This window comes from Neolamprologus brichardi, chromosome 15, assembly GCF_056152115.1.
Source record: "Neolamprologus brichardi isolate AB-2024 chromosome 15, ASM5615211v1, whole genome shotgun sequence".
Taxonomy (NCBI): Eukaryota; Metazoa; Chordata; class Actinopteri; order Cichliformes; family Cichlidae; genus Neolamprologus; species Neolamprologus brichardi.
Genome location: NC_142118.1, coordinates 7,493,312 through 7,516,577, shown reverse-complemented (window position 1 = coordinate 7,516,577; position 23,266 = coordinate 7,493,312). Strand labels below are relative to the sequence as shown.

The following is a 23,266-nucleotide window of genomic DNA, read 5'->3' as shown; positions in this document are numbered from 1 at the left end:
AACTTCAAACCAAATTAGACTAAATATCTCTGATAAGCTGCAGAAACTGGACACACACTATTGAATTGCAATTTAAATGTCCTGTAGTTGTCTGTAGTTGTTGTTGTTATGGTGCTTTGAGAGAAACATATAAAGATTATCCCATAAGATGTACACTAATATGCATATTAAGAGATTTGTGATATATTTAGTGTCTTTTTAATATAAAGTAGCAATACTACAGTAAATAATACCTGTTACATATTTGGATTTTTCTCATAACTAAAACATGTTAAAGTCATCCTCTCCATATATCCACCTGCCCCAGTAGCCATGTCTCTCATTGGCTAAGAGGGCAGCCAATCAGTTGCAAGCTCAACCTTCTGGGGGATGGCCATTCAAATTGTGTGGCTGGGTGTTCTTGAGGGCCGGCTTTTACTTGGAGACCCTTGTCACACACAGCTTCCAGTCACAACAGTCAGGACTTCAAAGGCAGCCAGAGGCTGTTGGTGAGAAGAGTGAGTGACAGGAATACAGACGCAGGGACAATGAGTGGAGCTGATAGAGTGATACAATAGAGGGAAGGGCAGTAGATGGAGACAAACTTTTGAGGCCGAATATAGAGAAAGTGAGAAACGGTGCAGTGATAGATAATAGCGCATAAAAGCTGTCGAGCAGAAGGACAGGACAGATCCAGGGAAGGAGGAGGAGGCAGGCAGAAGCAGACGTCCCTGGACAGAACATTTCCTCCTCTTCAGAGCATGGTGACAGAGTTCACATGGATTTAGTCGACCTCTACCTCCCGGAGTGTTTCACCTACCACTCTAACACAGAGTAAGTACTGTCTTATAGCAGAATGACTCCACAGAACCTGAAGGGTGTCCTCTCAAACAGTACAAAATGCAGATGAAGCCAAGAATGTGTTCACGCCATGCTTCATCACATCGACTGACTCACTGTTTCTCTGTATTTGCGATAGAACTCAAATCATTATTGCAAAACAGACGTGGCCTGTGACAATCTTTATTGCCGAGGGTGACAGGGGGAGGGGGTTAAAAAAGTGTTTTCTGTGGTGCAGCATCAACACTGTTTACTCCACCTTTAAAGAAAAAGAAGTTGCTCATCTTGTCTTGATCATTTACCTTGTTCTCATTGTTCTGTTCAGAAGAATACACATCAGCGCACACACACACAGTCTTATCTGTGTCATCTTGTCTTCTTTTGACATTATGTTGTGTAAATATTTGAGTTCACATTCATTTTAATTTAGGCCTGCAGTCCTTTCCAGCTTTTGCTCTTTGAACACTTTCATTAACGTTCTATGTGCCTTGGGTACGTTCAGATCAAACTTTTATGAGTGTGAAGGTTTGTTTGGATTGATCACAGTAGCCATTGCTCATTGTTTGTTTGTTGATAGTGAGGGTAAGCAGGCAAGGCCAGGTTAGAGGTAACTAGTGGTTGCTTGTGTCATCCAAGGCTGGTGAAAATCCTCCACAAGAACAATGCAAATGGGAAAAGAAAAATCAAGCAGCTGTTTGATTGTGAGTTTGCTGGGGTTTTTTTGTTGATTGCTTGTTTTGTCTGTAATCACAAACAGAAACACAAAAAATTGGTTCATTATCATCACGGCGGCGTAATCAATGTGATCGAATGTTTGGGGATTTAGAGTAAGATTCCTCGGGAGAGCGCGGGAACGAAGACAGAAATCTAGCAGACATGTGAGCGCGCTGTTTCCCTGATTGTTTGTGACACAAGCAACCGGATAAGGAACGTTAGAAAAGGTGATGGCGGCCACAGATGATCCCTGTGAATGGCACGCTATCCATGTTTCCCGCAGACCCAAGCCGGGTGCCGCATCTCTGTGCTTCATCCAAAGCCTGACTAAGGCTCTTACGGCCGCTCGGGGTGCCTCTGATCCCTGCTCATCTCTGGCTCATTAGTAATAAAAACACTGCTGAGACCCCGCTGACCTCAATCGCTCTTCCTAAGGTTTGGAGCTAAAAAGGTTAGTCAACAGGCCCTTGAAGTTTTTGGGGAGGTTTTATAGTATTAAACAAAGACTTCTCTTCCTTCGAGGCTTTTAAATAAATCTATTTTGCTCTATTTTCTTAGCGTATTGTGATCAGTTTTTGAGATTTTCTTCCCTCCCTATTTTCCCCTCAATCTCATTCCCTGCCTCCATGCAGCCGGGTCATTGTTGTCTGCATTATGACTTTGCTCCTTTTCAAAGAAAGTATCCCCCCTCCCTTACCCCTTCCTTTCCTTTCCTTTTGACACCCCCCAGGTTAATGAGCCTCAGGACTGCCCCTTTTCTCTCCGTCCCTCTCTGGTTTTTTCACGCTCCCTCTATCTGTCTGCCTCCCGTGTAATTTCCTCCCGCCTCTTGTCGGTCTCTCCGTCTTTTTGTCTTCTTGTTGCTGTTGCCAAGATGCAGTTAGAGTTGTTTTGGATACTGGTATGATAACTTTGAATACCCCACCCCAACCAAACACACACACACAATGATTTATCCCTGCTGCACTGAGCTGTACAAGCTGCACCAACCGTTTTTTGATGGGCTTTTATGTGGAGTTGTAGATTAGTAATCTGACAGAGTGAATACCACATCACATCTGATCACCCCACTCTAATGCAATTTCATTATGAAAGCAAAATGCCTACGACCCCCCCCCCCCCCCCCCCCCCCCCCCCCCGTGATGCATTATAATGGGAGAGCGCAAAGTATATCTCACTCTGTACCTGTCAGGGACTCGACACAGCAATATGGACACCTGTGATGGATAGCCATTGAGGCTACCAGTGAGTCATTTTAAAAGGAAACTGAAATCTATTCACTGTGCTGTTATTATAGTCTTTGAATTGGATTGGAGAGGGTGGAGATGCAGTGGCGGGGAGTGCGGGAGCAAAATGGCATCATAGGGATAAAATGAAACATTTAAGGCACCATAAGCAACAGTATTTTATTGTAAAAATAGCACTTTTTTTCTGAAAAGTAGTGCGGTGAAAATTCTTCCACTCTGCGGCACCGTGTGGGGTCATTTCCAGCTGCAGGTGGCTGTGGGAGAGCAAAGCAGCTTGGGCTCAGAGGAGAGTGTATCTAAGACTTTTTATCTGCTGGAAGACAACAGTAACAGGATCGCAAATGAACGGCGATGCTACTCTGATATGTAAATGGGCAAAGGTTGTAATTTGATTTAGAGAAGGCAACTTACTTAAAAGCTCAGCCACAGTTTTTGGTGCTCGAACGTTTTTGATTCTGCTGCTTTGGATTTATTCTACTGTACCAAAGCAGTTGAGCTTTGATTTCCAAGCTCTTTGAAGGCAGCAGTCGCTGTGATAACACTGGTACAGTTGTTTGGTTTTCCTATCAAGACCTTAGTTGTCTTGCTCAGTGCCTTACTGTGCGTGTCCGTGTATGTTTTTGTGGGCTTGTAGAGGGGTCAGTAGCGCGTGGCCATGGTTTACTCAGTGGGTGGTTAAAAGCAGCCAGTCTTTTTGCCTACCAAATAAGTTGTGATTGGAAGCTGCTGATTTACATGGCAGGAAACCGACTGAATTGGACCTCAACCTCAACAAGCCAAGAATAGAGTGGGAGAGATGTACGGATAGTGTGTGGGGTGTGTGTACAGCAGTTTTCTTTTTTGGGGTTTTTGTTTTGGAAGTTAGGCCTGGCGCCAAGGAGCTGCATGCAATGTAAGTGTTAGGGTGTTTATGAAGACACATGCTTTGACAATGTGTCCGTAAGAATGTGCGTGCCAGGAGGTGTAGTGTGTTCCCGATCGTAGGAATCTCAAGTGTATGCGGCGAAGACTACGTTCTTTATTTTTACATCCGCGCACAAAAGTCTGACGCCACAATGCGAGCGAGCGTGTGCGCAGGTGTGTGTGTGTGTGAGCGCAGATCACATGCCTGCAAGCCTACTGTACGCTTCAGCTGGTTTCAAATGCTTTTTCTCCTCGGCATGGTGACAGAGAGTCTGTTGTGGTCACATCCTAATCCAATAATAGAGCCATGATACACACTTTAACATGCAGGCCTAGGAGAAGATTTATTTCCAGCTTTTATTACATAACTAATAATGGAAAGATTTTTTTTAAATTCTTTCATTTACTTAAGGATTGACTTCTAACAAAAGCTGTACTTTCCACTTTATATTTCTTACAAAAAACACCTGCTCAGTTGTTGTATCTGGTTTAGGCTTCAGGCAGTTTATCAGGTCAAATATGGTAAATGAGAGAAACAAAGAGAAAATAGATTGAAGATAACAGGCAATAAAAGTGGAAGGAATGTGAGAATATTTGGATTGAACATGACGGTGTGGATGATTGCTGGTTTAGCTATTTTCCTAGGTTTGCTTAAGCAATCGCTTCTCTGAAAACAAAGCAGTGTAATGAACAGCAGCTTTGCATATGGGGGAAATCACAAACGGCTGGTTTCTGTAACACTCGGACGGATGTGGAGACTGGTATGTGGTGTTGTTGAAGCGTTGTGGATTTGTGAAATTAAAAAACTGATGTATTCAACAGAAATTACGGCCTTTTTCATTCTTTTTTTTAACCGTTTAGCCAACAAATACACACCTGTGTTTGTGAAGAGATGTGAATCCATTTATTAATTTCAAGTATATTCATTACACGATTGCTATCTGTGTAGATGATGCCAGAACTAATAAAACTAATATTAAACTAATCAAAGCCCACCGACCTGAAGGTCAGCTGCAAATATTAATAGCAATATCAGAGTGACTCATTGAATAAAGATGACTTAAAATTCTCCAACATAGATATATATTAAAATAAGATGCATACACACATCATGTGTATTAAATTCTTTTTTCTTTTTTCTTTTGTCTCCAGGCATCTGGACAGGATGTCAGTGAGGGGCTTGGACCCCACCTGTCCCTCTTCTATAAAGCGTGAGCCTTCCAGCCCCAGCCCCAGCTCTCAGGGTGATGTCAGCCCGGCCCAGCCCAGTCCTGGAAGCTCTTCCTCGGACACAAACTCCAGCTACGGTCCTCTTACCAAAGGCCACAATCACAATAATGGGCAGGACTCGCCAGGCCTCTTTAGTCACACAACGGGGTTGGCCAGTAATGGAGGAGCAAATAGGTTGGTGTATGTGTCATATTCTCCTTTATTTCATCTGTTTTACTCAATTTTGTATGTGAAATGATATTATTGCTATATCTATGTATTACCCTTATTTTTACTTTTCCTTTCTCTCTCCAGGAGGTTTGGTGAGGAAGAAGGCCAAGTCAAGTGCGAATTCATGCTGGGCTCTGTAGCCAAGCGCCTATGTCTAGTGTGTGGTGACGTGGCGTCTGGCTACCACTATGGTGTGGCCTCTTGTGAAGCTTGCAAGGCCTTCTTTAAGAGGACCATCCAGGGTGAGACTGGCACTGTATATAAAACACACATTCACAAACATGCTCAGTTTCAGTAACCGCATTTATTGTGATTAGCATGGCTGATAATGCCTTCCTGCATCATATAAACCTGTTTTAGGAGCAACAAGGTGTAGATGTTCCCTGATCATTTGTTTTGGGAAAAACAAGCCCTGATCAGTTAGCTCACAGCTTCCGCCTTCAAAACTGCAGAAAGGCTTTAAATAAAGATCTGCTCACAAGCAGCTGATATGCGGTTATACATAGACCACTGTGTGTATAGTCAACATCGCTGAGTTTAGGTTTAAAGCTTGACATGTGTGCGCAATCGCTTCAGCCCTGAAGGAAGTCAGCAAGGAGAGCCGGCAGCATGCAGTTTGTGTGTTTTAAATTGTTGGGATTGTCCCCTCTTGGCCCAGCTCAGGAGCCTGACAGGAAGCGTTTAGTTTAGGCCTCTAGAAGTTGGCTACTCTAGATGAGTTCACAGAGCAAGCTTCACTGGCTGTCGCGTCAGACAAAGCAGATCTGGCTCATCAGATACTTCCTATCGCTGATCAAGGGTGGCAGCTAAAAGCATCCCCAACTGGCAGAAAGCCATCAGACTTAACAAACACCTTGGGTTGCCAGTTAGTGTGGAGAACATGTATGTTTTTTTTTCTTTAAATGTGGACATTTACCACAACCTTATAGTGAAATTTACTTAATAGGGTAATCAGGATCGCTTATCAGGGTTATCAGGGTCGGTTACAAGTCGAGACCACAAATACATTAACCCTCTGGTATAATTTACCACAACTTTATAGTGAAATTAACTTGTTAGGGTAATCAGTCAGTTATGGGGTAAAACCACAAATACACAGCAGAAAACCTGAGATCCAACATGGTGCAAATAAGGAACAGTCTAAAGAACTACAACCTTAAAGTCAGCGTATCTACCCAATCTACCCAATTTCGCTGTGCAAGAAACTGCACAATGACAATAAAAAGCTCTAAGTCTAAGTCTAAGTATCTCAGCCTTGGTTTAAATGATAACATTTCCTTTTGAAAAAAAATGCTGTTTCTCAAAAGTACCTCAGTTTAGATCCTTTACAGATGCCAGTGAGGTTTGCTGTGTAATCTCAACATTTTCTCAGACATAACATTGAGATAGCAGTGACAATGAGTAACACTGAATTGCTGCTTCATTGTTTGCAAAGCAACTACTAAGTCGTGTGTCCCCCCCCCCCCCCCCCCCCCCCCCCCCCCCCTCTCACTTGTTATCCTCCAGGTAACATCGAATACAGCTGCCCAGCATCCAATGAATGTGAAATCACCAAGAGAAGACGGAAATCTTGCCAGGCTTGTCGATTTGTGAAATGTCTGGCAGTGGGCATGTTGAGAGAAGGTCAGCTATATCCTAAAAAAAAATCCTTTTCCCATCCTTGTCAAAACCTTACTCGAGCTGCCTTTTTTTTCTGAGATCGATCAGTCGGTGGCAGAATTTCAAATCTCCTCTTTCAGACAGTTGAGAAAGAGAGTGAAGCCTAATACAAGTCTGACTGCAATTACTTTGTAGTGCATTCCTCTAAACAATAACCCAGTAAACCATTGACAGTAGTTGTGTAAACTCAAATGAAACCTAAAACCTCTGACAGTTAAACTTCAAGCCCTCTGTTCCGGCTACGAGGTGCGTGTGTGTAGGTAATTTGTATGTGTGGTAAACACAAGTTTGAACAATGCAGAGCTGTGTCTTAGAGAGGGAGGAGAAAGCTAATAACTGCTCATCTGTGTCAGTCTTTGCTTCATGAGTCTTCCTCTGAAATAGCCTATGGACATGTGCCAACTTGTGTAGGTGTGTGAGCAGTGCTGCAGCAGCTATTAAGATAACAGAGCCCGCTGTGAGCTGCATCAAATGTAAAACAGAAGAGAGTTAAAGGGCAGATTAAACTAGAATGGGATAAGTTACCTATTAAAGCCTACTGAGCCTGCTGTTTTGCAGTAATCAATAACATTCTGCCACTTCTTACATCAGAATTATAGGATCTGTGCTAACAGATCCCAGTCACCTTACAGAGTATTTATACTTATTAAATACTACTACAATGCAATACATCAAATAATTTTAGCAATGAGCTTTCATGTTCCTGCGTTTTTTCTATAGCTAAGGTCCACCCTGCAAAATTTCATCATACATGCTTAAAAACATGAGATGACAGTGGTAAATATGTTCCACTGGTACTCTGTGAGTGTGGTCAGGTGCTCCTTTAGTGTCACTATGTGCCTGCGGTGTGACATATTATCCAGATTTAGAAGTGACTCAAAAAGGAAAACATTAGCGACCTCCTACAGTACCGGCCACTTGTTGCCTTCTGCGTATGTCCACGAGAAGATAAGGAAGAGAGAGGGGAGCTGATGAAACGCATGAGTGGGTGGGTGGGGGGTTGAAATCCAAGGCATAAGAGAGAGTAAATAGAATTATTAAGCATTGTTGTCAGCATCACACACCATGTAATTCACAAGAGCCATATTGAAATCAAAAACCTTTATTCAGTGTTTTCAAACTATGGATTAATTCAGCTGGGTACACAGTTGTGATAGCTTCATCCATTTTAATCTCCACCTATGAAAGCTAAAAAGATGGTGTTCTAATCTTCAAAGGCATGTGGGGCAAGTGGAAGACGCGAGGGAAGAGTCAGCTACCTTTCTGAACCTGTGCTTTTTCTCTTTATTTTCTCATTTATTATGTTTTGGTCGCAGGCAGAATACAAGAGGGATGTAGCTACCCATTGCATTATCTTCAATGATCCCCAGAAAACTTGTTCTATGGATCGGACCAATCCTGAGCATCAGAGGCACGTCAACCTCTGTGCATCATCCAGGGTCTAACAAAAAACTCACCATGCTGCTTTATTGCTATTAGCGTTTGTTTTTTCCTTAGTAAAGGTTCTGTTTCTTCTGGGTCAGCACTGTTCTGGTTTGATTTCATCTCTATATTGATTTTACCATTTGTTTTTTAATTAAAGACCTTTTTCTTCCTTAAGAGTTATGTCTTAAAAACATAGGCTCATAACACAACTATGGCTGCTGCAACAGATATACCGTTACCTCTTTGCATTTGCAGTCCTCCTCTGAGTGTTAAACGCAGTTTGCAGGTTGATGGGCTTCACAGAAATTTCTCATTAGATTCCATAAAAGTGGATCTAACTTTCTCTGTCTGCAAAATAAATGATTAGATCCCAAATTCAGTGAATATGAGCAGTCAGAGACGCTGTCGGTGGAATTTGATAGCTCATTGTGTTGTTCACTGACAAGTGAAATGTCCCAAGTTTGAGGCCTTGACGAAACACAAATGCCTTGGAGGGTTGGATCAGGAAGGGCATCCTGCGTAAAAATCTGTGCCAAATCAAATATGTGGATCCATCTGCTGGGAATAAGGGAGTAGTCCGACAAGTTTCTACTCTCCCGTGACGTACGCTGTCTCACAAATTTCAAGACTTAATGTCCATCATATAAAACCTAGAGAGCATATATTATGGCCTGTCTGCTGACAGCTTATCATAATTTCAGGCAGCCTCTCTTTGGTTTGGTTTGGTTTGTCAACTTCTCAGATGACTCCAGCTACTTTTTTTGGTCTAATGCTAAACCAATAGAAACAATGGGTAACAATTGCTAAAATGCGACCCAGGTTGCAATAAAGTGCAATGATAATTTAATACCACCTCCTTATTGCTAAGCATACAACAGCATCTGGTCATTGCAGCTGTGTATAAATGTGCCTGTAAGTTATTGATATACAGAATAATAGCATCTTTACATGTGTTTGTGTTTAAACATGTCAGTCAGCAGCCATATTTATGCTCATGCCACTGTGTTCTTGTGAGCAGGACTGTCTCTGCCCTTCTTCTAAATTAGCTGCTTTTAATGGGGTGGGTGCGTGGCGGGGGAGGGGTGGGGGCATCAGCAGCATCCCAGTCTACCTCTCAGCCCTCTCTTCTCTTTGCTTTCCCTCCTCCCTCATAAATTCCTCCAGATGCCTTGTGGGACTCCTGGACCTCCGTGAAATGCAAACTGCCCCTCGTAACTCTGGTTATAAGCGCCCTCGTAATGCGCTTCATCGTGTATCGTAATGCCGCTCTTCCCTGGGGAGGCCGTAGTAAAGCCAGAGACAGAGGAGCTGTGAGGTTTAATGGGGAGAGTCAGAGCCATATTAAAAACACAGCTAAAAGACACATAGGCCTCAGGCAGGATTTGATTAAGCTTTGTTTAGTCCCCATTTCTACAGTTGCTGGTGCTACTCAGAACAGTAAAAATTACTATTTTAAGAAATGTGAAAATTATTTTGAAAATAGACGTTATAAAGCAGAAACTATGTGATTCTGTGTTTTTATGGTTTAATGGTTTATGTTTCTAAGAAATATGGCCAATGGTGCAACAATTCCCTGACTAGCCCCCACCTTTCTGTTTTGTCTTACTGTCTAATCTCTACTTCCTCCCGGCTGGAGTTACCTTTTCTTAGGGGTGTTAATCATTCAGCATTAATCAGCATTCTGAGAAAAGCATCAGGACAGAGGAAAGATGACGCCACAGTGCTGTTAGTAGCACCATGTGTATATTTGTCGCAATATCCGAGGAGTGTGGGATTGTTTATACTAAACACTAAACCACGCTAACAACGATCAGTCTGGATCAGTGGCTGGATTTCTCTGTTTCTCAACCACCTGTATGTATGCAGGGTGCATTTTAGGAACCTGTAAAAGCGTCTCATGTGGAAGTCCATATCCCTTCAAAGGAAGATGGTCTGATGTAAGAGGCAAAAAATAAATAAGACTACTCCCTGTTTATCAAACTGAGATGGGCTGTTCAGAGGAACAGGAAGGAGGTGTGCGTGAATATCTGTTTTGTTATCCACGAAAGCTATTCTTGGCCCTCTGGTTGTCAGCACATTCCACTGTGAAAACTTACACTCAGCTCTGATGTGTGTTGTAACTCTCACATGTGAGTGGAAACAAATATACCTGCATGAAAGCTAATTTTTTTCTACTAATCAAACCACAAAAAAGTGTTTGACTTGTGTTTGCCAACAGTGTTAAATCTAATAACAACACATAGGAGGCACCCACATCCTCTTCCAGCTAATCCATACTTGCCCCTTATGACATTACCAGCAGGTCAGGGGGCATTAACTTTCTACAGCCAATCTCTCCTTTATTACCTTGCTCATCTTCTTCAGCTTTAACTTCTCAGTCTTCACAAATCTTAAAACTTAGTGAACACGTGATCTAAACTTATTTGTATGTCATTGTTGTTCTGCATCCATATTGATATTAAGTTTTCTTTCTTGCTCTTGTGAAGCACAGTATATTAAAAGTATGACCATAGACTGTATATAAAAGATGAAAATGAAGACGAACACGACCCCTGGTTATAAAGGGAAGTCAGAATATATAGAAGTGTATAGGAAAATAACTCTACTTTTCACTTGATTTATGACCTAAACTCATTAGGTTCATGCCCCAATCATAGGTTTCAGGGCTTACCTAATACAACATGATTTAAATTTTGTAAGAATTTGCAAAATTTTGTAAAATACATTCCCATTTTGAGTACAATAGATAATAAGGCATACAGTTTAGGACAAGCATTAACAATTTTTTTCTCCAAGGTGCCACATGAGAAATTGGGGCTGTTTTGGAGGGCTACACACCAATATTGTTGTGCCACAACAGTCCCAGTTTCACCAATATTAGTGTGTGACCCTCCACAACAGTCCCAGTTTCACCAATATTAGTGTGTGGCCCTCCACAACAGTCACAGTTTCACCAATATTAGTATGTGGCCCTCCGCAACAGTCACAATTTCACCAATATTGGCATATAGCTCTCCACAACAGTCCCAGTTTCACCAATATTAGTGTGTGGCCTTCCACAGCAGTCCCAGTTTCTCATGTGGCCCATTGAGAAATGAATTGTCCATCCCTGTTTTAGGAAGCAGCTACCTATTATTCCCTTGCATATCACATTTGTCTTCACACATTCCTGTTTCAAATCTCCATATTTTGTCTCCCTTTCTGTCTTCATTTATTTATTTGTACTATTTGTATTTATATGTTCTATTTCTATTGTATATATTAATCGGAATCTGTGGGTGGACAGCAAAGAAAGAATTTCATTGCACAGAGAAATGCCTTTGTCTCTTGTGACACATGACAATAAACACTTCGAATCCTGAACAGTAAGATGTTGATGACTCAGCTCAAGGGTTCAAGCAGGCTACATTACAGTGGCTGTGTCCATATTTTATGTGCGGTCTAAAAGTATGATTACCCCGGGATTCTGTACTTTAGGTTAATGGTTGGATGCTATTTTTGTTGCACATGTAAGTTATATTACAGAGATGCAAATCATTTATGTATTACAGCTTCTTTTGAGTAGTTGATATTGAAAACTGCTTTGTAGCACCTAAAGAACTGTTCATTTAGCTTAAAAATGACTAAGAAATCCCTTTTGAATTATACAGCTGGATATTACCAAATATGTAAACAAATTTAAAAAAAGACTGTTCTTTGGCTATCATCTTAACATTAATAATTGGTAAGTTTTGTTTGTTTGTTTTTAAATTAACCACTTAAACGGGACTGCGTGGGTGTAGCTGGACTTGCTGCTTATATATATCTGGGAACCCTACACTGGTTTTGGATTTTAATGCAAATATTGTTGAACTCTGGTGCCAAACCAGTGAGCAGATCACACAGCAAAACTCTGACGCACAACTGCCTTCTGTGAAGTATTCATTACTGATATATTTGCTGAGAGTATTATGTACAAATAGACACTTGTCAATTTGTACATAATACTCTGACTGTAATGAGGCTGACTGAATAATGGGCGCTGTGTAATATGATATAATTTGCGGAAATAAGTACACATTGATTTGGTGTTTGTGTGTCAGACATGTCCACTTTTTTAAAAGTGTAAACACATGCAGTTTGATAGTTGTTAATATCCTGTTGGCTTACAGTAAAGGTTACCAGGCAGATTGCTATGCACAAACCTCTCCTCTAGCTCACCTTTGTCTCTCTTCATGGTACATTAACTCATAAAGTAGAAATTCTATAAATTCTATGGAATTATATGTTATAGTAAATCACACCTGTAAAATAGCTTTACAAACCACTGGTATGGAAGTGATAAAACCGCAAAACACATCTTGCATGTTCGACTAAGAGAACCTTATTTGATGTTCTTAATGTTGATGTAAGCGGTACATAAATATCTGCAGAAGTAAGACTGAGTACAGAAGGCTGCAGGCTCAAAGGTGTGGGGTGTGAGGTGTCAAGTGAGCAAATACCCTTGGTGTGTCTCTTACTGATGCCAGTGCCATTATGTATCTATTCAGGGGCACTACGGCTATTTACACTGTGTAGATTGGGCAATCCAACACCACTACTGAAGGGTTCCTGAGTCACGTTCACCTCACTGGATGCATGCCTCGTCTTTGTAGAGACACATGGCGATTCCATGAGTATAAATCCCATCAGCTTCCCCTCGTTGAACTGCCTCATTTGGGGACACACACACACACACACACACACACACACACACACACACACACACACACACACACTTAAATCCCTATCGTCATGGTGACTAGGTTATTGCCACAGTGCTTGTTAAGATGAGCAGTTGTCACCAGCTGCTCTAAAGTTGTTGAGTGTCATGTTACAGGATGCATGCTGCGGTGCCAGCATTAGACTTGTCCTGTCTATTCTCCTTGAGATGTCAGTATATTTTGCTTGGTGACTGACCAACTTCCTGTGGGTTTATTGGGTTTGACAAAAAAGCATTTTCCTGACACCCAAACTTTATTTATTTAGTCATCATGAGAAACTTTAATTTGCTATTTGAGCAAAAACTGTATAAAAAAAGATGGACATAGCCACCATGACATCAACCGCTGGTTTCTAAGCTACTATTTTAAAGTCTGAAATTTCAGCTCTGATGCTGATAGAGTCTGTCTTGTTTTATTTTTGCGTGAGAGGTTCCAGTGCTAGGCTATCAGCTAATGCTAGTATTTTTGGTACACTAGGTGGGCACACAACTGCATTGCAGGATGATTAGTTCAAACAACTGTATGTATGTACAAGGCCCATGGGAAAACCAGTCATCCTCAGATGAGATGATGTTCAGGAATAACACAGGAACCATCAAGTCTCCAGCCTTAGATTGAAAACTGCTGGAACACCAGTGTTCCCAAGCCACTGGAAAGCAAGATTTACATCTCCATGGACGGAGACGGTGCCAACCAAAAAAAAAAGCCAGTCCTCTAAAATTGACATCTTCGAGCTCCACTGAAATTTGCAGCTCCCCACACTGACAAATGCCTTCTAGAAAAAAGTTTTATGGTCATAAAAGACAAAGATTGAGCTATTTGACAATAACAGGCAGTAGTATGTTTACTACTGCCAAGCATGGTAGTGGCAGCACAATTCTCTGGGGGTGTTTTGCTGCCAGTGGGACTCGTACAGTCCACAAGTGTATGGAAGACTACCTCCAAATATATAACCTAAATGTAAGAGCTAGACAGTTAAAACTTGAACACAACTGGATTCCAACCAATTGTGCCAAGAAGAGTGATCAAATATTCAGTCAGAATTCTGTTACAAGCTACCAAAAGCATCTGGTCGAGGTGAAACAATGCTAAGAAACTAAATATAACACTTAGCAGCTACCTGTGCCATTTATATACCTTCAAAACATTAGTTTAAACAAGGATTTGTTTCAAACACACTTAATGTCACTCAAAATGAAATGGCAGTAATTTATTTTGTGTAAATGAGTGGACGTTAGCATGAAAAAAAGGACAAACAGGCATCTATATTTATAACATGACTGTCATTCTTTATGATCCACATGTTTGAATTGGCCAAGATTTTACGCCGGATGCCCTTCGTGACAAAATCCTCCTCATTTATCCGGGCTTGGGAAAGTTTCCAAGATTACTGGTTTGTGGCTATGCTAAACATCATTGTCCTCTGTTTGTGTTTATGTAGGTGTGCGTCTGGACCGGGTCCGAGGTGGCAGACAAAAGTACAAGAGGAGAATAGATGCCGAGAACAGCCCATATCTACACCCTCAGAATGCCTTGCCACAGAAAAAAACATGTGAGTGTAAAAATAAAATGTTCTAATAAGTGTTAATGGAGTCATTTCTTAGCCAAAACAATCCACTAATGCTTTCTGTCATTTTGTCTGTCAAAGCACAAGCAAACAAACTTTTATTGCTTTATAATACAATTAATTTTCAATGTTTTATTCTAAGTGCTTATTTAAAGCTACCTCCTTTTCAAACATCAGGTCAGCAGTGCATTCTGAAGTCAGATGTTGGAGCTGGGAGTGACGCCACTCCTGACATGAGCGTGCTCCAGTAGTAAAGCCAGAAAAGCAAGGATAAAGCAAAGGTTTTTAGGTTATTCTAGCCAACTAAAACTCAGCTAAAATCTAAAATCATATATAAAAACATTTTAGTTAACAGCAACATAGATAAAAAAAAAAGAAAATACAAAACTATAATGACCGTTCAGGTATCACTAGCTTGTTTTTTGCACTTTTTCCCCACCTTTTTTTAACTTTTGCATGAGTGTGTGTGTCTTTTGTGTCTTCTCTTCAAAGGAAATCCTAATATCAATGAGATCAATTGATCAAAAGTTATGATATTAATAAACTCTAACTCATTTTAGTCTCTGTAGGTGGTGTGGTGGAGAACAAGGTGGTATCTCTGCTGCTGGTCGCTGAGCCAGAGGGCATCTTCGCCATGCCGGATCCCACAGTACCCGAGAGTGACATCAAGGCTCTGACCACTTTGTGCGACCTGGCTGACAGAGAATTGGTGGTCAACATCGGCTGGGCCAAGCACATCCCAGGTATGATTCCGGCTGGTCTCCCCTGCCTCACTCACTCTCCTCGCACAAGCACACCGCACACATTAGCTCCATTAAGTCTCTAATCAGATCAGTGGAAGGATTGTTCTGACTTGTAGCAGCCAAGACACTCACGGGAAGCCCAGAGGAGGGAGGTAATGTTGGCTTGGCTGCGTGTTATCTGTCCGTCAAGCTCCTGTGTGTGCGTGTATGTGTGTGTATGCGCCGTGCCCTTGCTGACCAAAGTGTGCTCCTAATATATCAGCCAGATGAGCCGCGGCCACCTGGAAGTTTTAATTCATTTCCTGGGCCGCAGGCGTCTCCCTGTGCAGTCTGAATTATGGAAATCCTCCTGGCACTTGGAGCACACTTAGCTTCTCCTCTGACACAGGAACAGTGGAAGGATGTCCGGAGATATTTTTTTTCCTTCTTTGAATGTATGTGTAGAAAGCAGAGGGGAAGTGCATTCTAAAAGCTTAGTGGGATTAATACAGCTTTGTTGATGGTTGTAATCATGTGCCACAGAGGTATGCAGTCTGGATCTGCTTTTGATATTGCAGGTTTAGACCCAGGAATGATAAAAGGACCGCAATTCAGAAGCAGTTTACACACTTTGAGTGGTTGTTTCGGACCACCTTTAGATATAAGATGCTCCAAACTGGTGAAATGAGTTCTCCTAATCCTGCAGCGCCTTCAAGAGTGGGATACTTTAGTTATCAGAGTGTACGGAGACTGCTTTAGATTGGTGCTGAAGTGAAAATGTAATAACTGTGGAAAACAGGGATGGCATTTTAGGCTTTATTTTCATTATTGATTGTATTTAATTTAGTCATTCAATTCATTTGTCAGAAAATAGTATTTAAAAAAAGACCATTAAAGCTAATGTCTTCAAAATTCAATCATCAGTACAAAAAAAAAAAGATGTTCCATTTGCGATCAAACAGAGAAAGTGGTAGTGACTCAAAGAAAAGTCTGTTCAATTTCATATTGACTGGCTAACAATCATTTAACAAAAAGGATAAGGCCTGCTAGTTGGACATTCATCCAAAAAAACCCATGCTTTGCACTGAAAACATATTTTGTTTTCCTTTATTTTAAGTTTGAGTCATGGTTCCTGACATGTGCAAATACAGCATAGTGACTTTGTGAAGGTGGAAAATTAACATTCAGTGGAAAAACGCAGTCACAGAAAACGTTTGGTGAAAAGTTCTTGAAAACTGCAGGTTAACTTAATCATTATTTACACCAGCTCATCAGACAGAGTTTTATCATTGGTCTTGATTCTGCTCTTACATATATGTATATATACACATATACACACATATATATATGTCCACACCCAAAACACGACAGGGGAAACACCTGGAATTTTTTTCGTTGATGCCTCATCTCTAAAATGCTTACAATACAAACAAAAACCCCTCTCTCACCTACATTCGCCTCCATGCTCGCCCCTACGAAGCGAACATGAAGCAATCATTTGAGTGTGTGTTGGTGTTTGGTGTCCGTCATCAGCGTTTCCATTGTTCTCTTATAATACCCACTCCCCCCACCCACTTCTCACCTCCCGGGGCCCCTGCTGTCTGCGTTTCTCCCGTTGTTTGGCTCTTTACTGTCAAGACAGATGGGAGTCCGAGTGATGGGTGTATTTGTGGCCCTTTTGCCAGTGGAAGGTTTACTGGGAGAACGGAGCAGCGGTGCACATGTACCTTGGGGTGGGGTGGGGGTGGGGGGCTTTGATTTTTAAAATTCAATCAAAATGTCAAGCACATCTTAATCAAACTTCTGAAATGTCACAAAAAAGCTGTGAAAATATTTGAACTACTTTAGTGTCATATAACCTTTAATATGTATATATATATATATATATATATATATATATATATTTTATCTTAAATCAAATAATACATGGGCTCCATTATTATTGTTATATTATATTTTTTAAATGGCATTTCACTGAATTCAGACTCTTGAGGCCCAACCTGCTGCTATGTATTCAGCACACGTTTCACTCGCTATAACATATCGTTAGATAAATTGATCCGTGCTACTTCCACTTAAAGCTGGAGCCAGTTGGCCAAGCTCAGTGATAAAGAGTGGAAACAGGTGAGACCTGTTCAAATAATCTGATATTTTTAAGTGTGAATAAAATAAGTTACTGCTCAAGTCCCAACCTGGACACCACTCTGTTATCTAAAAACATTGCCCCTTTAGTGCTCAGCCTTCTAGACCATGTCAGAGGCATCAAAAATCACAGCGGTGATAAAGAAAAAAGCAGATTACAGATGAGATTGGCCAAAGAGGATATGACAAGCATCTCGAAGTAAAAGACACAAAAAAAAGGAAGAACAGACATGACAATAGGATCTTTTATGGAACAGGTTGAGGGTGTAAAAGATATAAAGAAAGCTCAGCTGACAGGAAACAAAGAGAAAATGTAGATTGAAGAGACACATACACTCAGAATACGAGTATTTAAAAAAAGACTGGCCTTTCCTAGCAGCGTAATGGCCATGTCACATCAGCTCTGGGTGAGTGGCAGGACACACGGCCCCCACTGTTGAGAGAATCGGGGTCCTGGGCAAAGTGGCCCGGGCCATCTGAGTTCTTTGCCCAGGGGGAGGTGAGTGTGATGCGGCTACTGTCCTGGCTGTTCCCCCTCCTCCTTGTCTGCTCTTATCAGGCAGATTGACAGTGATGTGGTCTGAAGTCTGAGGGCCGGACTGGCAGATGAGCTGGCTAAAGACCAACTGCCCTCTTTGTTTTTGGCCTTTTTGAGTCCGTGATGCAAGTTGGCTGTCAAATGAATATGCTTAAAGGGTGACTGTAGTGTGACTGTCCATGCGCTGTTGTTGATATGATCCAAACACGTGCAAGATTTTTCTCCTCCTTGTTGCCCTCGGTAAATGTTTGCCTGGTCCATTTAATGCACGATCTTTTCTTTTTATTGATGGTTTAACTTTACCTCAAAATCTATCAATATATTGCTTGCGATTTCATCATGCAGGCTCAAACACGTACTCGTGCTGGTCTTTCTCTCTGATCGATGATCCTGCGCCGGAATACTGATCCCTATTGGCCAATAAAATTGTGCACAGACAGCTTTTCCAATCAATCAGGCAGTGATAGTGGGGGGAAATGGGTGCCACTGACGTCCCTGTACTGATTGTAAAGAGAAGTGGATCCTGATAACAATCACCAGTGGTGTCAAAAATACAAACACCTCCCACTCCGCTCCCTCGCTCTGTAAAATCATTCATTTAATTACAGTAAACGTGTGCAAGTATGTGTGTAAATGTAGGTTTATGCGGGGGCTGTGGGTGGGTTTAATCATACTCCTGTGGGGTGTAATTGTCAATCAAAGCAGGCACGTCCTACAGAGAGTAATTAGATTCACCACCTATTCACTCCCTGTGTCCTTTGTAATGCCCTTTGCCGTGTGGCCTTCCCTTGTGTAAAATCATTTTGTTTTATGCAAATTCTCTATCATTGCTTATATTAATAAGCATGGATAACCAGGTTTATGCTAAGCTGAGCTTCACAGAAAGTAAGACCAGAATGTATACAAGCAAAGGGCTTTATAACTAAGAGACAACGCTAAATGTTAGCTTTGTCTAATAACAACATAACAATGTGTCATCACCGTACAGTTATGTATAATAGGCATGGAGCAATAAAGACGTGAGAAAGAGCATTCGGTGTTTATCATTGCAGGTGGTTTATTATGTATTAATTGAATTAGTTTAATGAAATAGGAACCCACTTGAAAACACTGCAAGAACTCCCATAAGTAGCCTAATCCCACTGTAGCCTATTAAAGCCCTTTTGTGCGTCACGGCTCAGGACAGGAAACAGGAAAGAATTGTCTTTGACAGTAAGAACCACACAGTGAACTTTATGTTAAATAGATGTAGTGTTTTGAGCTCGACAATACAAGCCACATTTACCCCTTTATGCACACATTCATACAGCGATTTTATCTATACAGGCTTAATTTATCATATGGACACACACTCACACTGTTGATGCATCAGCAATTTGGTGTTTAGTATTATTCCCAAGCACTCTTCAACACAAAGACTGGTGGAGCTGGACTTTCAACCAGTGACCCGCTTTACCCTCTAAGCCAAAGCGATGCAAGTCAGTGTTATCAGATTCAAGTCACGTTTTCATAAAACGTGACTTAGAAATTTTGTGCATCTGTGCATTCAGGATAGACAATGATCTGCAATTTCTGTATTTAGCGCTGGGATTTAAGATCTGTTTGAGTTAAGAGATCTGTCACATGTTGCACAATGCGGAAAGTCAAAATTTAAATAGTGGTTTAAGGTTGAGTCAGCAACCAAAGGAAATTGTGAACTACTCCAGTAACCGCCCTTCCAGAAAACCTGAGGACTAGGTCAAAGGAAGGATGGATCAGGCTAAACTTTCAAAATTCTGGATCCTGTACTTCAATTCAATTTTCAGTTTTATTTATATAGTGCCAAATCACAACAACAGTCACTTCGAGTCGCTTTATAGTGTGAGGTAAAGACCCAAGAATAATAAAGAGAAAACCTCAACAATCAAACGACGCCCTAGGGTGAAGCACTTACATTAGGAGGGAAAAATCCCTTTTTTAGGAAGAAACTTCCAGCAGAACCAGGCTTGGGGAGGGGCAGCCATCTGCTATGACCAGTTGGGGTTGAGGGTAGAGAGACAGGACTGAACTTCCCATTGCACAGCCTAATAGCATCTTCCATTAGACCCTCTCTGTCTGTTAAATACCTTCCTCATTCAAGCTCAACACTCAGTTTATGAAGGAGGTTCATTTTTGAGTTTTTTCTGTCACAAGTCTCTATTTCCATCCAAAGGAGTTATTTTCACAGACTTAGGAAAGTTCCTTGTCTTGTACAGGCCTTGTAAGATTAACCATGACATGTGAGCTGACATGTGGGAAATCTTTCTTTATTCTCTCTCCTTTCAGGCTTCCCCTCGCTCTCTCTGGCGGACCAGATGAGTCTGCTGCAGAGTGGCTGGATGGAGATTTTGATTCTTCGAGTGGTGTTTCGCTCGCTGGCATTGGAGGACAAGCTTGTGTATGCTGAGGATTACATCATGGATGAGGAGCAGTCAAAGCTAGCTGGCCTGCTTGACCTCAACAATGCTATCTTGCAGCTGGTGAAGAAATACAAAGCCATGGGGCTAGAGAAGGAGGAGTTTGTGGTACTCAAAGCTATTGCACTTGCTAACTCAGGTATGAAGCTTCTTATTATGAAGATTGGCCTCTGAATTTCTTTTTACAGTAAAACCTTTTAATTTCTTGACATAGCTTAAGATCTTACTTTCATCTCTCCTAATAGACTCGATGCATATTGAGGACTCGGAGGCGGTGCAGAGGCTCCAGGATGTCCTTCACGGAGCCCTGCAGGACTACGAGACCATCCACCACCCGGAGGATCCTCGGCGAGCGGGCAAAATGATCATGACCCTTCCACTTCTCCGTCAGACAGCTGCTCGTGCCATCCAGCACTTCTGCAGCATCAAGCAGGACGGTCGTGTGCCTATGCACAAACTCTTCCTCGAACTTCTAGAGGCTAAAGCCTGACCTGAACGCAGACAGCCATTCGCTTCGTCCTGCAGGGGTTAGCATGTGAGGAAGTGAAGGATAACGGGTAATCGTGGGGTTTCACGCCATGTTTTTTTGTCCACATCAGTTCGCATTTGACAGTAAAGTCTCAAATTTGCAAGTGGCAGGAACGTTTTTTTTTTGAAGCCACACCCTTCCTTCCACCAATGAAATATTAAATCAAAGCGGAAAAGAAAGCCGTAAAACCGGCAAGCTGCGTCTCAGTGACGAGGCCGTTGTCGTCTTTGCCGTTTGTGACACCGAACTAAGAGTGCTGACCCGCTTCAAAGGATGAAGACAAATGGACAGGTGGCGTTAAAAGCAGAAGAGTCGCCTTCTAGAGATATCTACGGTTACATGCCAAACTTAGAGCTTCTTTTCTCAAATGACCACATGATACTTGAAAATCCTTGTGGATTACTTTATTCATCTCGAAGCCTGTAAAATATGCATTCTAGTGCATTTAGAAAACCTACTATGACTTGGGTTTTGTTTGTCCTTTTTGTATAGAAAAGGTATACATGTCCTAGGAGGTACTAGAGTAAGTCTTGCCAAAGAGTAGAGACTCATATTATTGAATAATACCAGCAAATATCCACAGTAATATGATGTGGCCTGTAAGGCATTCACATAAACCTTCATCCCTGCTCTGTGGTTTATTGCAAAAATATCTTATAGTATATATATATATACATATCTACTACTTTCATACATCAGTGACTAAAGTGAAGCAATTAAATGATCAGCACCTAATACAACAACAACTGATATCTGGAGTTTAGAGAAAATTTCAGGGAAAGAGTATATCATGATGCAACTGAAGTGATATTTATTTAGAAAGTGGCTCTGCTCTTTTGTTATTTTTCTTTTACTAAATGTGGCATTAATGAGCAATTGCAGTGGATAATGATTTTTTTTTTTTTTAAGATTTTTAAATGATATCATTGTAAGATAATTTTTTACCAGCTTCTCTGCTACAGCACTGATACCAACGTCATATCATTAAAAATGAAAGACAGCGTGATTAAACGTGGAGTCTGTACTTGAAGATCATAATGTCGTAGAGCTGTGTAGACCCATAGATATAACTTCAACTATGTAAAAAATACAAAAATAAAAATAAATAATGGCTGCCATACTGTATAATCTGGATTAGGGAGGCGCTCGATGTCTTTTCTATGATAGAAGTCTGTGTAGGAACAAATTTGTGCACTACTTTTCCTTTTAGCCATAAAGTCTGGGGACATTGGTGATGGCGCTCTGTTAATCTGTTAGCGTGTTTTGTGTGAAGAGTCGTTTTTCTGTCTTTGTTTTCCGCACCTGTTAAATGAAGGGATTTAAAGGAACCTCAGTACACGGAATTAAAATGTCCAAGTCTTGCTCTTTATTTAACTCAAGGTACTGTGACACTATAATGTGCTTTTTTTGTGATGAGAAAAACAGATGTAGCAGCAGAATGGCGGTTTAAATGTATGTCGTATATGACTTGCTGTATATACATCACGTCTTATGCCAACAGATAATGTCTAAAGATGCAATTAAGCTTTGTCTGGATGAGCTGTGCTGTGCTATTTCATTCTCAGGTGGATTTTTTTGGGCAATAAAGATGATCCCCTTAATGCAAAAGCTCATATTATCCGTGTGTCCCCTTCTTCCTCGATAAAGCGAAGAGGGGTTTGAAACAAATTCATTAAGAGCTGGTAAGTGGGTGCGGTCTATTCCGTGCAGTCTGACAATGGACTGTCATTTTCAAGCTGGGCCCATTATGGCACATTTAGGCCATCTGAGCCCAGTTGGAAGGAGATTTATAATTAACGGCCATAATGTAATGAAGTCTAACAGTGGCCCCAGAGAGTGCTGGTCATCAGCTGCCTGTTGAGACTCATAGAAGTAGAGGCATTTGACTCACTTCATCATACTGTGATCCTTACAAAACAAACTCATTATTATTATTTTTTTGTAACACTGTTTCACTTTCCATTATTTAGCATTTAATACAGCAGGGAAAATAAGGTTAGGCTAGATTTACAGTATAGTCTATTATATTCACAATTCATATACACTCACTGGCCACTTATTTAGACGCAGATGTTCTACAGCCTGTTAACACAAATATCTAGTCAAGTCAATGCATTTAGGCATGCAGACTTGGGCAAGGCAATCTGCTGAAGTTCAAACCAGCACCCGGAAGTGGAAGAAAGGTGATTTAAGTGAATTTGGGTTGAGAAAAGGTCCAGTGAGTGGCAGTTCTCTGTGAGAAAATGTCTTATTGAGGTGAGAGGAGAATATCCAGACCCCTTTGAGTTGATAGGAGGGCAGCAGTAACTAAAATAACCAGCTGTTACAACCAAAGTAGGCAGAAGAGCATCTCTCAATTCATGAAGTAAATGGGCTACAGTGGC

At 41.3% G+C, this 23,266-nt stretch overlaps 1 protein-coding gene across 2 annotated transcripts; it reads left to right on the top strand.

The window, feature by feature from the left end:
- The first annotated feature begins 432 nt into the window (after positions 1-432).
- On the top strand, positions 433-22,493 carry LOC102786194 (estrogen-related receptor gamma-like). Of its 2 annotated transcripts, none has more exons than XM_006797212.2 (8): positions 433-813; positions 4,836-5,087; positions 5,208-5,365; positions 6,630-6,746; positions 14,391-14,501; positions 15,077-15,259; positions 20,223-20,492; positions 20,599-22,493. In XM_006797212.2, exons 1-8 carry the CDS (start codon positions 758-760, stop codon positions 20,841-20,843), a joined length of 1,392 nt encoding a protein of 463 aa, XP_006797275.1. In that variant the 5' UTR covers positions 433-757; the 3' UTR covers positions 20,844-22,493. The 2 variants fall into 2 exon arrangements, with proteins under 2 accessions (XP_006797275.1, XP_087708323.1); XM_087852197.1 differs by having other exon boundaries at positions 4,836-5,093.
- The last annotated feature ends 773 nt before the right edge of the window (positions 22,494-23,266 follow it).

Excerpts from the sequence above, each read along its gene's own strand:
- LOC102786194 (XM_087852197.1), top strand. The coding sequence starts at position 758 with ATGGATTTAGTCGACCTCTACCTCCCGGAGTGTTTCACCTACCACTCT. Across the intron at positions 814-4,835 it reads ACCTACCACTCTAACACAGA|GCATCTGGACAGGATGTCAG; the intron begins GTAAGTACTGTC and ends TTTTGTCTCCAG. Across the intron at positions 14,502-15,076 it reads CTTGCCACAGAAAAAAACAT|TCTCTGTAGGTGGTGTGGTG; the intron begins GTGAGTGTAAAA and ends AACTCATTTTAG.